The sequence below is a fragment of the Polypterus senegalus genome, chromosome 1, assembly GCF_016835505.1.
Source record: "Polypterus senegalus isolate Bchr_013 chromosome 1, ASM1683550v1, whole genome shotgun sequence".
In the NCBI taxonomy this organism is placed as follows: domain Eukaryota; kingdom Metazoa; phylum Chordata; class Cladistia; order Polypteriformes; family Polypteridae; genus Polypterus; species Polypterus senegalus.
The window spans coordinates 209,357,155-209,370,962 of NC_053154.1; the positions used below are offsets into that span (position 1 = coordinate 209,357,155).

The 13,808-nt window shown below is 38.5% G+C and overlaps 1 protein-coding gene across 1 annotated transcript in view; it reads right to left on the reverse strand.

The window, feature by feature from the left end:
- The window catches only part of LOC120541394 (SH2 domain-containing protein 4B), a 155,311-nt gene that overhangs the window by 120,031 nt on the left and 21,472 nt on the right, over window positions 1-13,808 (reverse strand). The window contains exons 3-4 of the mRNA XM_039773015.1: window positions 12,112-12,227; window positions 11,158-11,494 (exon numbers count right to left, since the gene is read on the reverse strand). Coding sequence (XP_039628949.1) covers window positions 11,158-11,494; window positions 12,112-12,227 — 453 coding nt within the window. The remainder of the gene's footprint in view (window positions 1-11,157; window positions 11,495-12,111; window positions 12,228-13,808) is intronic.

Here is a 13,808-nt window from a genome sequence, read left to right on the forward strand (position 1 = left end):
AAAATGATATAAGCAAATCAAAAACGTGACACATTCCTAACAAGCCTCCATGCTACGGCAAGGGTTGTAAATGCCTCTGTTTGGTTTTGAAATGTTTTATAAGCTAAAATCAGGGAATATCTTAGAGAGACAAATATCACTTATTAGCACCCAGTGAAAGTGATGACCCACTGGACCACAGCACCCCCAGTGTGAACACTAAAAATTGAATACTAGAACTAATTCGTTGAGAATCAACAATTCTTTTCTAACTCCATATTCCACACTCTCTACAACAACTAAAGGAGCAAATGGATGGGAATACAGATGTGAATAGACAGGATTTAAATGGGAAATGTGAAAAGGTGGGAACTGAAATGAGCCTGTGGTGCTAACTTATTAGTCAGTGTCCTCCATAATGTTTGGGACAAAGACACATTTTTCCTTGATATACCCCTCTGCTCCACTGTTTAAAACTACAAATCAACGTGATTAAACCTCACATTGCACACTTTAATTTAAGGGTATTTGTATGCATTAATAATAAAAATAATAATACATTTTATTTATATAGCACCTTTCCCATGCTCAAGGCACTTACAGAATATAAGAAAGAACAGCAGGGTATACAGTATATAGCATAGTACAAACCAAATAAATAAAAAAGAAGATTAAAACAGTAAATTCAGAGAAAGCCTAACAAACAACATAATTGATGGTCTAGCACACACATACAGGTTACATGAGCATCTTGACAGAAAGGTAAACTGAAAGAAGGATAATAAAGTCAGGTAGAGCTATAAGCCTTGCTGTTTTTTAAAAGAATTCATGGAGTCAGCTGACCTGATTAATTTCGGTAGGTCATTCCAGTGTCTGGGCACTACACAGATGAAGGCCCTGTCACCCATGGAGTGTAGATTAGCGTGGGGCACAACAAGATTGCCAGAATCAGAGGACCTTAGTGGGCGGACAGGCATATAGTGATGGAGAAGGTCACTGATGTATTTTGACGCGAGGTTATTTATGGCTTTGCAGGTTATTAGTAGGATTTTATACTCGATTCTGTAAGACACAGGGAGCCAGTGAAGACGGAGCAGGATGGGTGTTATGTGCTCGCTGCTGCAAATTTGAGTGAGGACTCTTGCAGCCGAGTTTTGAATAAGCTGGAGCTGTGGTATGAGATTAGAAGGGGCACCTGCCAACAGCGAGTTACAATAATCTATGCGGGATGTGATAAAAGCATGGACAAGTTTCTCAGCATTAGAAAATATATGCATTGTATATACATTTCAATCCACCATATAGAAATGACAACACTGAATTGTTTGATTTGTAATTTTTAACAGTGGAATATAGCGGTAAGTTAAGGAAAAATGTGTTTTTGTCCCAAACATTTTGTATAACCAAACTATTCCGCTTTATAACCTTATAAGGGTCTTAAAAAATTATATTTTGGAAATGGTTTTCAAGATAGAACCTCACATAGCATTTTTACCTTTATCCAATTCTGACATATACTATATTCTATTCGGCTCCATTTTTTTCAATCCTATATTTTAAATTTTGTTTGCTTTTAATTATTTTTTCCCATTCTACCCTAAAACTGAGCCAAGGGGGTGCCAACTCCAATCAGCAGTTACTCAGCTACATAGCTGGTTATGGCAGCCAGCCAAGGTGATGTAAAAGAACATTTTCACTTCACCTCAGTTGCGTGTTGAGGCATTGAATCTTTTTCCTTCTCCTTCCTTTAGCTCCCTCCTGACAGGGCTCTCAGTGTTTTGTTTGGGCTTAGTCCTTCAATGTGTGTTTTTGATTAGTTCCTACTAAACATAATTATTGTTCTCTTTTTCTTTTGAAAGGAGAAGTTCCTTCAATATATAATCCCTTATGGCAACAGTATCATTTTTAGTGGTAACTAATTGAATAAATATACTCTCATATTACCAGTTGATATGAGGGCTTTGACGATTTTGGCCTTCCCTTTAGGGGTAATCCTAACAATCTAAAAACTCTGCAGATTCTTTACTCTATAATCAGCAAATTACAGAGGTGCTTGTCTTTGTCAAGTTCTTCTGAACCTTAGACCAAATCTGTGTAACCTTTTCAAGAGGACTTGAAACATTGGGTGCAGATGCTATTGTGTAGTAGACTGATATTATGGAGGGATTACAACAACATCGAATGCTCTGCAAAACATGACTTATGAATAATGTTTGAATTATTAACAAACAGGACAGTACCTTTACAGTTAAATTGAAACTTATCTATATTAGAGCTAGAGGTGATTTGGGCATGAAAATTCTAGTGGGGCCATATCAAAATTTCCCTAATGTGTGGAGGCTATTCTGATATTAACATTATCTTACCTAACTAATAATACCTGTCCATCTTTTTTCGTGAAGCGTGCATGTTCCTACACTTTTCACGTCACAAAAAAATCAATCGCATGATGGGATGCTGGTGCCTGGTTTGACTCTTATCATCGTAATAATGTCTAATATCCTGACAAATTACAGACATATAAATTTAAACATTAAGTAAAGTGAGAGCCTCACAACCAACTGCTGCTCAGGAAAATCAATTGGCCATGAACCTCCTAAATTAATTCAAGTTTCAGGTGAAGTTGATAAGCACAATAGCATGGAACATGTAAAGATATGCAGACTACACACAATGCACAACTCAAACTGCACACTGCACGTCAAGTAGCTGTGCTAACTACAGTGCTTGGTGGTCAACAAGAGGCCTGTATACAATTCAAAATAGGATTTCCTACAAGCAGACCTCTTCTTCCCAGCCAAAGACTTTGTGCTTCTTTGAAACAGAAGCATTATACACCTGGTTACTTTGCCATAAAGTGGGAGGTACACACAGAGTCTTCCTTGGTGTCTTTTCAAATTTAACAGGGTGATCCTCAATGGTGGGAGAAAATTAAGATGTTGCCTAATGTCTTGTGAACAGTGTACTCTGGGTACCTTTAAGGGAACAAATAGCACTGGAATTTTAGTATCTCTTTGTTGGCATGTGCTGCATAGGATGAACTGGAATAAGCTCAAATGTGAAGTACAAATGCATAATTAAAGAAAAACACAACAAGTGGTCCTCATTTTAATATGGCCAATGACCTTCAAGTTTCATCATAAAACTGAAAAGTTCAGGTTGCACATGCACACACGCACCCCGAGCTTCCCCTTCCTATATTGCACGTGGGCTCCCTGATTGTAGGAGAGCTTTTTGGCAGGAACCATTTGGGGTTCACAGACCTCCATGATTCAGGAGCTCCGCTGGACAGCCGATTGGACTGCACATTTTGTCACCTGCATTACTTGAGTCAGATAAATCCTCCCACAACCCTAATCTTAACTATAGTGTAACTAGGCATAACACATAACAACTCTAAGTTATAATGCAAAGTGACAAGCTCTAGAGATCCAAAGCTTTGCTCCATTGGAGTTATTGCAGATTCATGAATTGTCAAAGTCACATCACTGACAGTCATTTATTGTGCCAATTTTCCATTAACGAGCATCAAGATGGCTTCAGGTCAACACCAGCCAGGAGCACAGAAAAGAAAAAGAGGGAAATGAGCCGGGTAATGAATGTTACATCAGTTGCCACTACACTAAAGGTAGAGGTTTTCATAGAGTAACAAAGGAGTAGAATTATGTGTAACGGTGTTGATACTGAGTGTTTAACAGATATTATCTGATGTTACAAATACCTAGCTGTCACACGGTTGTGGATTATTTATTACCACCAGACAGAGCTCAGGACCTACACGCATTGTTAAAGGCTGCTAACGTTAGTCGACATATTAAGTGCTCTGAGTGTTGTTGCACTGAGGACACGTTTGTAAATTTCACCAACACACACCGGCGGCTCTCTGGTTCACTAGTTAATTATTGGCTCAGTTGTGGAAAAGCACCATGCAAGCAACTCTGACAAACAAAAGAGCAATTCTTCAACTGTTGATTAATTTTATTGGCAGCTAATATTACTGATTTCTTTAACACCTCATTGCCATTGGAAGGTCAAAATGAAGTTCAGATAAATTCATAACTGTAAGTGATATATTCACATGCTCATTTTTTAAATATCTAAAAATTCTGCTTCATTATGACCCTGTATTTGCTACATTAAGTAAGTTTATTAAGCATGTTTGATAGTAGTATTTTATATACAGTATTATTAGTAGTAGTAGTAATTATTATTAGTAGTAGTACTATTAGTAATAATTGTTATTAGCACCAGTAGTAGTAGTAATCATTATTATTAGTTGTAGTATTCAAATTGTTTTTATTATTGTTGTATAATGTCACTAGTGTTACAGTTGGCTACATTAAGTAACAAAGAGTAACAATGCAATGATACCCTGGGCTATTTTTATCATTATTACTATTGCTAATTAGCCCTTGATTTATAAAGAAAACAAATCAATTTGGCATTTCATTACCATGAAATACCATTGAAGTCCTTATCTATGGGTTGCCCTCTGGATTGCAGCGGCCCTCCCAGTTACCAGTTTTTCACCTACTTGAGGTCATCCATGGCACAACAACCTATAAGCAGCTTGGCAATCATCAACATCAACTCAGATGTCACACTGAAGCTGTCGTGTGATGACCTCATAGCTGCATCAGGAGTGGGCAGGAGGAGGAGTACAGGAAGCTAATCAAAGACTTTGTTAAATGGTGCGACTCAAACCACTTACATCTTAACACCAGCAAAACCAAGGAGCTGGTGGTGGATTTTAGGAGGCCTAGGCCCCTCATGGACTCTGTGATCATCAGAGGTGACTGTGTGCAGAGGGTGCAGACCTATAAATATCTGGGAGTGCAGCTGGATGACAAATTGGACTGGACTGCCAATACTGATGCTCTATGTAAGAAATGTCAGAGCAGACTATACTTTCTGAGAAGGTTGGCATCCTTCAACATCTGCAATAAGATGCTGCAGATGTTCTACCAGACGGTTGTGGCGAGTGCCCTCTTCTACGCGGTGGTGTGCTGGGGAGGCAGCATAAAGATGAAAGACGCCTCACGTCTAAACAAACTTGTTAAGAAGGCAGGCTCTATTGTAGGAGTAAAGTTGGACAGTTTAACAGCAAACTCCTGTCAATTATGAATAATCCACTGCATCCACTGAACAGTGTCATCTCCAGGCAGAGGAGTTGCTTCAGTGACAGACTTTTGTCACTGTCCTGCTCCACTGACAGACTGAGGAGATCGTTTTTCCCCCACACTATAAGACTCTTCAATTCCACCCAGGGGAGTAAATGCTAACATTACTCAGTTATTGTCTGCTTTTTTTATTTTTATTCTTTTCATTTTTTCATTTTTATTACTGTTTAATTTAATATTGTTTCTTTGTATCAGTATACTGCTGCTGGATTATGTGAATTTCCCCTTGGGATTAATAAAGTATCTATCTATCTATCTATCTATCTATCTATCTATCTATCTATCTATCTATCTAGATGTAGACATGTGCTGTTGTGATGTGCAAGACTAAAGAAACAACTAAACATTCACTTTCTAGACTTGATTATTTTAAAAAAAGTATTTGTATTTGATGTTAAAACTTATAGTTAAGTTGGTGAAGTGTACTTCTTCATTGATGTATTATTTATTAATACATTTAGTGTTTAAAATAAAGCTGTTAGAAATAATAATTGTAATTGATTCAGGGACTGGTGGAGTGGGGGTCTTGTTGGAGGGGCCTCAAGATGATTCTGCTTGAGGCCTCAGTTTGGCTAGGGGGCGACGCTGTACATACCTAAGGGTATGGAGACACTACAGGGCCAATTGGTCTATCCCAGTAACCAGAAATAGGCTTGCAGCACCTGGGAAATTCCACCTGCTACAAGAAGCAATATATTTCTAGATAAATAACTATATTGAGCATAGGGTAGAAAATTGTACAAAAATTACTTAAGACAATAAAGCTGAAGTTTGTTATGAAAATTTTAATAAGTTAAGGAAGCTTATAATTAATTTTGCACAATGTCTGGTGGGGCAGTGCTAAACTGGCTCTTAATTCAGAAGTGCAGATATGTTTCAAATTCCTGATTTATCCACTTGAACTGATCATTCTCCTAAGGATTCTCCTTAACAAACATCTTTCTATTATAATAAAAAATTCCTGGGACAAGATGAGACTTTTTAGGCTGGGACAAGACATGACTTTTTTAGAGAGATACTTTCACTACCCGCGAGACGAGACTTAACCATGTCCGGGGCCGGAAATAAAAGACAAAGAGGAGATGACAAAGTAGAATGTCATAGAGAACTCAAAAACGTTGGCACGATATACATGCAGAACAGGTTAGAGATAACGAAAGTACTAAAATTCGAAACTCTCAAAAAAATGATAGTAAAGATCTCATTAGCGCAAACACACAGAAATTATTACTCAGTGAAATAACGGAACAGTGAAAAGAAATTGAATATATTCTTTAGATTTAAACTTTAAGTCGGAGACTTGTAGATCGTCTAATTTGTGTTGCCATCAGGGAAAAGTAGCATTTCTTCCCAATGAAGAGGCGAACAGTATCCGTGAGAATTAAAAGATTTGTTGTTTGGTGAAAGTGAAATCCACATACACAAGCGGCAGAGACGCGAAGTGGCTGGCGTGTAACGCAGGCCAGGGGGTTGGCGAGCAAATCAAGCAGGGGGCGAAGCCCCCTAGTCATATTGAATTTATTTTAAACACAATCTTTGCCTAAAATGAGAATGATCAGAAATGATTGAATTAGGAAAACCATGCAACTGGAAGATCTCTTTAATAAACATATTCACTAACTTGAGCTAATGGAAATTTTTAAAAGGTATAAAATGGGCAGCCCTAGAGAACCAGGTAACCACTACCAAAATAGAGGTAAACTCATGTGATGACAGACGACCCATTATGAAATTCATAGTAGTGTGCTCTCCAGAATGATTAAGAAGTGACAAAAGTTATTAAAGTCTTGGGTCAATATATCTTTACTGATGGCCTCAAAAGCATCTAGAAATCATTTTCTTGTTCATTTGCAGTCTCTGATAAAAGGGAATTATAACCCCAAAATAAAAAAATACTTTTTGGTGAACTGAGACAGGGAGAAATAACACCCTTTGGAGTCCTTTCAGCCAGGGTATCAGTTGTTTGAGCATCAATAACTAACTTCTTGATATTCAGTGGGCATTCAACTGTTGCTAAAACCATTTTAGCTGTAATTATAGGCTTGCTATTATTTTCAGAATCAATAATCTCAAACTGATAAGTTAAAGCATCTGCTGTTGAGATTTTATTATCCAGCTTAAAAGAAACAACTAAATTAAAATAGCTAAAAAGAAAGTCCATTGTGTTTTCTTGACATTAACTTTAGTAAAGATGAGCAATGGAAGTTATGTCTCTTCCAATCAATGCCATCTATATATATAAAATTCTTTTCGCGTTTGAAACGTAAATTACGTATGACCACACGAAACAGAAATTACGTATGACCACAGAACATATTATAATACAGGAAGTAATCACCGCGTTTGTGGACACCATTTTTATATTGTCTTTATGAATTGTTATTATTTGTTTGAGAGTTACTTTACTGATATTCAAAAGAAGTAAATACAAACACGCTGATCTATACCATAGAAGTGCACCCCGCTTTGCCCTCTCCCAGCCCTACTCTCTGGACTCCAGCGCTGAGCCGTCTGCCACCAGGCACGTTCTGACAGAGAAGTTTTATTTATTCGTCCACGTGACTGTCGCGGAAACTTCCACATTATAACTTTTTTTTAATTGGCAGTACTTGATAGTAGAAGAGATGAGGAAAACAGCTTGGCGTCTTTCTACTTTTTAACTGCGCCGAGCTGTAAACAATGTGAAGACGACACCGCCTTCAGCGGCGAGGGTTCGTGAGAACAAAGTGGATGCTCAGAGGGGCGGAATATCGGGCTGCTATGCTGGGTCAAGAGCTTCGCAGTTTCGGGCGGCGTCTTCTCTTCTTGCACTGTTTGTGACACTTCGAGTGCCCCGTCGGCTCCTGGGAGAGTGGAAATCATTGCGAATGAGTGTGATCGGCGCCATCGAAGCAAAACTCTCTTTGTAAATTGCGCTTCACGACTACTTACTGCCCCTTAAGGTGAGTTCAGGTTACTAAAACCCCGCAACTTTCAAGGTTGCTTTTGTGATGAATTCTTTTAAGAAGCTGGAGGGTTTACATCTAAGAAGATGTACCGACCTCTTCATGATAAGTTTTGGACTTGGGAATTGTTTGGACCTGCCCATTAAGCACGGAAGGGCAGAGTCCACATTTCTCAATATCATTTTTCTCTTAAATCACAGGCACTACAAGGTTGTCAGGCAGAAATTTGCAGGATCGTACAGAAAATGTAATTTCTATACCACAGCGGTCATGTAGCTTTCACAAGGGATCTGCTACCGAGAGATGATCCAAATACATTTAAGCTGCTGTTAGTGCTACTTACCTGTTGTGTTATAGCGCCTTTAAAATGCACTTTACCCAAAAGCACTCCAGTACTGCTCAATGTATCTTACATGTTAATGTTTTACTGTTTAATAATTTATATATTACATTTTATTTTTTTCCCTTGCCACTGGGTAATTAGCTAGTCTTTATATATAATACACTACCATGGCTGTCCGTTTGTCTGTCCAGGATTTTAAATCACCTGTAGCTTGCAAACCGTTTGACCTATTGACCCGGAATTTGGTAAACGTACAGTATACTACGTGATGTCTACTATCTGCTTTCGGGGAGATGATTGACCTGCAAGGTTATTCCTCTTTTTATTTTAATTTTATTAACTCTCGGCAGCGGCCAACAGGGTGGCCATGCGGCACATGTGTACAGGCGCCATTTTCATCCCTACCACCTTCACCATCACTTCCTTTACCTCTTCCCATCTTAAACCATTCTTGAGGCAGATTGAAGACTTGACTGCCAGATTAAGTGAAAAATTAAGAAAAATGTACTAAGTAATTTCAACACAAACACTGACTTAATCAGTTTTAATGCAAAAAGATGCCGACAAAAGAAAAGAAGAAGTGGGCCACTAGAGTGAAAAAAAGTAGAGCTGCTCAGGAAGCAGCAAGTGCATCAACCCTTGAGCAAATTAATGCTACAAGCACAGAGAAAGAGAATGAAAACTATGAACGCTCAAGTCAAGTGTATTCACTGCACATTATCATGCAGTATGCAGTTTCTGGTTATTGAGATAATCTGTGTTTTGAACTGTTTAGATTCTATTTGTTTTATTTTTGGACTTTTTCCATGTATTTTTCAGGTTGCTTATAAAATTGATTATGATTTTATTCACTTCATTCTGTGCTCTGTTTGTAAGAATTTCAGAGATGTAGAAGAATTGCTAGCTGTTCTTAAAGAGTTAAGTGGCATTTGTGAAATACTGTAATAATGATGTATATAACTGTCACTACACTGGTTACCTGTGTCTTTCAGAATTGACTTTAAAATTCTGCTTATGGTTTATAAAGCCTTAAATAATCTCGCTCCATCTTATATATCGGAATGCCTGACACGTTATATTCCAAATCGTAACCTTAGATCCTCAAATGAGTGTCTCCTTAGAATTCCAAAAGCTAAACTTAAAAGAAGTGGTGAGGCGGCCTTCTGCCGTTATGCACCTAAAATCTGGAATAGCCTGCCAATAGAAATTCGCCAGGCTAATACAGTGGAGCACTTTAAAACACTGCTGAAAACACATTACTTTAACATGGCCTTCTCATAACTTCACTTTAACTTAATACTGATACTCTGCATGTTCAATTCATCATAATAACTATTCATAGTGGCTCTAAAATCCGTACTGACCCCTACTCTCTCTTCTGTTTCTTTTTCCGGTTTCTTCGTGGTAGCGGCCCACACCATCACCACCTTCTCAAAACATCATGATGCTCCAACATTGATGGACTAAAAGCCTGTAGTCTACATGACCATCATCATCAAGTCCTTCCGTGAGAACCCTAAATACAAAGAGGACTGTTTCATTTATGTTAGGTAGATAGCCCAGAGGGGACTGGGCGGTCTCATGGTCTGGATTCCTTGCAGATTTAATTTTTTTCTCCAGCCGTCTGGAGTTTTTTTTTTTGTTTTTTCTGTCCACCCTGGCCATCGGACCTTACTCTTATTCTATGTTAATTAATGTTGACTTATTTTATTTTCTTGCTGTGTCTTTTATTTTTCTATTCTTCATTATGGAAAAGCACTTTGAACTATATTTTATGTATGAAAATGTGCTATATAAATAAATGTTGTTGTTGTTATAAAGTAAGAAATACTCTTAGTAATTCCAACTAAATTGAGAAATTTGGTGCCTTTTAGTGCATATCACAGCAAAATTTGATCCTCTATACCAGTAGCTATGAAAAGTGAGGTATGGGTGGCATGTTTTCATTGCAGCCCATCTGGTTATCAACAACTGCTTTAAGCCTGTGGTAAATCCTGCTGCCCAGTTATATTACTTTTTTATAATTTCCTACCAGTAACACACCCTGGCAGGGGTTGTTTTTGTTTTTCCCATAAAATTACAGATTTATGTCAGTTTTGAAATCAGAAGGCTACACCTATTATCTACTTAATATCTACTGGTGTGAATAACAGATTGTTTTAATTTTTTATCGTTCACAGTGTAGTCTGCTCATCACCACCATGGCCACTACTTTATATAAAATGTATAGAAAGAAGAGATCTGACTTAGACTGAAGAGAATGAAACCTGACCAGGAGTAAAGTTAAGCAAGGATTGCAAATACAAACAAATTTTAGTTTCCAATTGTTATATTGGCTTGAACATAAACCGGTAGCCAATTTAAACCTAAAAGGACACATTTACCCTGGGATCTTGTTAATATGAAAGAGCCTGCTTAACTAAATGAATGCCTGTTTAATTGGAAAGAATTATTGTTGTGGTGGTGACCTTCTGTAATAGGCTCTCGTATTGAGTTTTGCTACACCACTTTTGCCATTTCATACTCCATGTCTTTGAGGAATCGCTACATCTTTTTTACTAGGCTTGCTAATCTGTTGTAATACGGACAACAAAATTCACCCATATCAGCTTGGAATCTGCAGATGAATAGATGCTCCTCTTAAATTGTATCCATCTTCAGTTTGTTAGGACAAAATAAAAAGTGAACAAGCCTTTGTCTGACAACTAACTTATCAACCCCAAATCCCACCCCACCGGCTACTGACACCTGGAAAACGTAGTTCTCGTTGAATACTGGGTTGCACGACCTTCTTTTGGATTTGGACTGTAGATGGCGCCTATCACCAGGGAGAAGACACAGCTTGAGTAGGACTGGATAGGACTCACAGACAGGCGGAAGGTTGGTAGCCTTCACCAAAGACACCAGAAGCTGTTCTGAGGAAAGACGATACTCCAGCATGAAGCATAAGCGACTTGTTTTGTCCACTGGGAATGGAACATCTCCATCTTGCTCATCCTGCTGACATTTGTAGAGGCCTGGATTCAGGGATCCAAGTGGAAATGCACCTGGTCATAGACGAGAACAATGAAGGGTTGACACAGAGGGAACTAATGAGTCATATGCATTTTCTGCTTTTGAATGTATCTTTATGATTTCCAAAACTATTAATGCAAAGAGGAAAAAGAACTGCTTCTGGCAATATGTCATAAAAAACATAAGTAACCACTGGTTCATCAAAAAGTAGCCTGCAAATCATGTGCTAATTGCCAGGATGACTTATGAGGACTGCTTTTCATATTAAAGTCAATGACACCCTTTTGGTTTCAGTGACTGCTAACAGAATCTATAGTACTGAACTTCTTCACCAATTACGGAATTGCACATTTCACAGGAGCAATTTACAACGGGATAGTGTTCTACAAATCCCTTGCATGTTAACTTGAGCCAGAATGTATGAACGTAGAGCTCATACCAAAATAAACTGTTCCAATGACTACAGTTTGATTTCTTTATAGCAAGTGCACAAATAACACATCTATCTAAATTAAGCAAAATGCTCATGGAGACTTTCAGGTAGCTTCACCTGACAATATCTGCACCTTCTAAAACCAATGAGAAGCTCCCTACTGTTCATGGGTCTACTATTTGTGTGCCACCCTGTAAAAGAGCCCTGTACACTTACTCATATCACCAAAAGAAGCTCCACGCATCATTTGTTTGTGGGGCGTTAACTCATCCTGAATTGCTTGTAGATGAAGGCTTACTGGCATCACACAGGGTGTCATTGGCGTCATAAAACTGCAAATAAAAATAAAGAATGTGTCCAAATAACAAAGGTTGGATCAAAGCTAATTTAAAGTCATTGTTTTCACTTATCAACATTTTGTACTACAGAGAGAAATTAGTCCCCATACAGTATCTTCAGTCCTTGTTTCAGCTTCATGGACTTCTTTACCTCAGATCTCTACAATATTATGACTAAACAGTAATTAGTAAGGAATTTGTCATTAAATCTTTTGGACATGGAATGCAGATGGCAAATACCTTAAAGGTATAAAATAGAGCGTGAAGAGGGTAGAATAAGACTTGCAGAAGTCAGGAGGATAAACACTTCAATAACCACGAGGAAGAGATTTGTCCGTCCTGGTCAACTTGAGAATGTCAGAATTGCGTTAACAATGTTGCATTTTTAAGTGTGTTCACATAGAATGCAAAAAGCACCTACTGTGGTTGCCATGTCTGCTTGTTTGCAATCAGCATCTTGTCTCTCAGAGGACATTTGGCACATTTGTGCTTAAAAACATTTGTTGAAAAAAATGACATTTTTGTTGAGATTTCTTAAACAGAGCATGTTGTACAAGAGTTTGAAAATTTAAAATGTCCCATTGAAAACCATTTGCGAATATTCATACTTACCCTTTTTAAGGTTTACTGTTTCAAATTCACCTTGGGAGAGATTACGTCCATTTGTTTATTTTGCATATTTTCTTCTTTACCTCATCCTACAGCTGTTCCTGATGGTAAAATCACAAAAAAATCACCTCACTTCCGGCCCATCAAGATGACGTTGTTTCCAGTTCCTGCTGCAGTGTCACTTCCTGCCAACCACTTCCTGTCATATGATTCATTCTCGGTATAAAACCGCCATTTTGTTCCAAGTAAATCATTCATTGTATTTCTAAAGACTCTGAATCGCTTTTTTCATCATTGTTTGCACGACAATATACGGGGATGGTCCCCAAAACTTTATTTTGTTCGTGTGAACAATTATTTACTCGAAAGAATCACCACAATTGGCGTAGCTGGCAGGATTTGTTTCTATTGTATCAAACATGTCAGAGGAACAGGACCTGAATACCGTTTTGAATACCATCATGGGCGATCTGCAAACCCTGAAAATGCAAATGGGAGAGACGAGGACCCATTTAGCAGAAGCAGAGGCTCGTGCTGCTGCAGAGGTATGGACGGAGGTCGCTCGGTCACAACCCATTGCACTAACAACTCTGACAGAATCAGATGACATCGAGACCTATTTTTTGATCTTCGAGCGCACCACTAAGCGGAACACATGACCGAGGTCAGAGTGGGCGTACCAACTGCCTCCCTACCTGAAGGGAACGGCGCAGAGAGCCTATTATGATTTAACTGAGGAGCAGGCTGCTGATTATGACGCTCTAAAGTTGGAGGTATTCAAGCGCTACGGCGTTTCTCCGGAGCAGCAGGCGAGAGAATGGAAGGAGTGGCAGTTCGACCCTGAGAGGCCACTGAGAACCCAGGGCTTTGAAGCCTGGGGAAAAGTTTGTCGTTGGCTACAGCCCGACATCAATAGTTCTCACAAAATAGCCGAGCTTTTAGTGTGTGAGATCTTTTTTCATGCCC